The following is a 1,835-nucleotide window of genomic DNA, read 5'->3' as shown; positions in this document are numbered from 1 at the left end:
ACTAACCAGCCAATTTTCCCACTGTAAGTGCTTGTGAGTAGGAACTTCATGTATTTATCTCCTTATCACTATAACTTTGCAATGAAGTATTCTTAAACACTAATTACCAAATATCTATTTCAGTTGAATTCAAACCAAAATGTGAAGTGCAAAAATATCCATATTAGGTAGCATCAATTTTATAATATAATTTTCAATATTTACCATTTGCATATGTAATGTGGCAATCCATTCTCTCTTTTTCATATTAATTGATCTCTCAAATCTCCTCGGTATATCTGGCCAAGAACAATCTCTTTCTTTCTAGAACTTTTCTGAAGGCTTTCTTCACATCTTTGTTTCTTAGGGTGTATACAAGAGGATTTAAAAGTGGGGTGACCACACAGTAGAACACTGAGACTACTTTACCCATGGTAAAGTTGTGCTTGGCTGGAGGGCGAACATAGGCAAAAATAATCGTGCCATAATAGATGGTGACCACAGTGAGGTGGGAGGCACAGGTGGAGAAAGTTTTCTTCCGAGCCTCTCGAGAAGACAGCTTGATTATTGTAACCACAATATTCCCATAGGATGACATAGTGAGAAGAAAAGAACTTAGAATCACAACAGAGGTACATGTGTAACCCAAGGCCTCTACCAAGAATGTATCTGAGCAGGAAAGTTGAAAAATTGGTTCTGAGTCACAGAAGAAATGATTGATCTTTTGAGAGCCACAAAAATTTAAATAAGAGACAAGTACAGTAGGTATAACAGGGGCAATGAAGCCCCCAATCCAAGATCCAGCTGAAAACCATAGGCATACCTGAAGATTCATGAGGAATGAGTATCTTAGAGGTCTGCATATAGCCAGGTATCGGTCATAGGCCATCACAGCCAACATGATGCACTCTGTGGCCCCCATAGAGAAAAAAAAGTAGTACTGGGTTATACATCCAGAAACAGAAATGGTAACAACCTGTGAGAAACAAGTGGCCAGCAATTTAGGCACTGTGGCTGTTGTGTACCAGATCTCCAGAAATGACAAATTTCCTAAGAAAATATACATGGGTATTTGAAGTGTGGAATCTGTGAGAACAATGAAGATAATGAGGGTGTTTCCCATGAGAGAGAGCAGATACACAGTAAGAAAAATCACAAATAATGCAAGCCTTAGATAGAGAACACCAGAAAATCCCAGAAAAATAAATTCTGTCACTCTTGTTTGATTTGCTGCATTCATATCTCATTGGCTCTAATCTGGAATGAAACAACAAAGCCAAAATATGAACAAGAAAGGAATATTATATTTTTCTTTCTTTCATGATAATAATGCACCCTTAAGAAAAATTAAAAATTAATGATGGGAAAAGCATAATTGGCATATTTAATTTGACATGATTTAGTTTATTTGATTTAGGAAATAAATCAGAAAGAACAATAATCTAATAATCCACTTTACGAATGAAGAAACTAAAGAAGTAAATTATTTTTCTAGTTATATAGTGTTAAGCGGTGGGGCACGTATTGTACCCGGTAGGTTGTTTTAGTAAAGCACAGTTGGGATAATATATTAATTATGGCTATTGAAAGATAATAACATTTCCCTATCTCTGAGGACTTTATATAGTAAACATTAGAAGAGGGTGAAGAAATCAACAACATGCAAATCTGAGGCCAATGGTTGGAGGTGGTCAGTCTCAGAACAGAACTCCTTGGCCATGCAAGTGTCCATATGAAGACAAAATATTGGCTACATTTTTACATTTATGAACCCTGTTATATGCTATCAATTAGGGTTTGGTGGGAGACTCTGTTTCCAGAACACAAAACAAAGAGTGGGAATTCAACACCTATGG

General features: G+C 36.3%; 1 protein-coding gene across 1 annotated transcript; it reads right to left on the bottom strand.

Moving 5' to 3' along the window:
- Nucleotides 1-259: 259 nt before the first annotated feature.
- On the bottom strand, nt 260-1,219 carry LOC129559559 (olfactory receptor 5F1-like). Its single transcript, XM_088838376.1, has one exon. It carries the CDS (start codon nt 1,217-1,219, stop codon nt 260-262), a length of 960 nt encoding a protein of 319 aa, XP_088694502.1.
- Nucleotides 1,220-1,835: the final 616 nt, after the last annotated feature.

This window comes from Moschus berezovskii, chromosome 8 (genome assembly GCF_049115385.1).
Source record: "Moschus berezovskii isolate FMDL1 chromosome 8, NW_MosBer_1.0, whole genome shotgun sequence".
Lineage (NCBI taxonomy): Eukaryota > Metazoa > Chordata > Mammalia > Artiodactyla > Moschidae > Moschus > Moschus berezovskii.
This window is presented reverse-complemented; position numbering and strand designations above follow the sequence as displayed.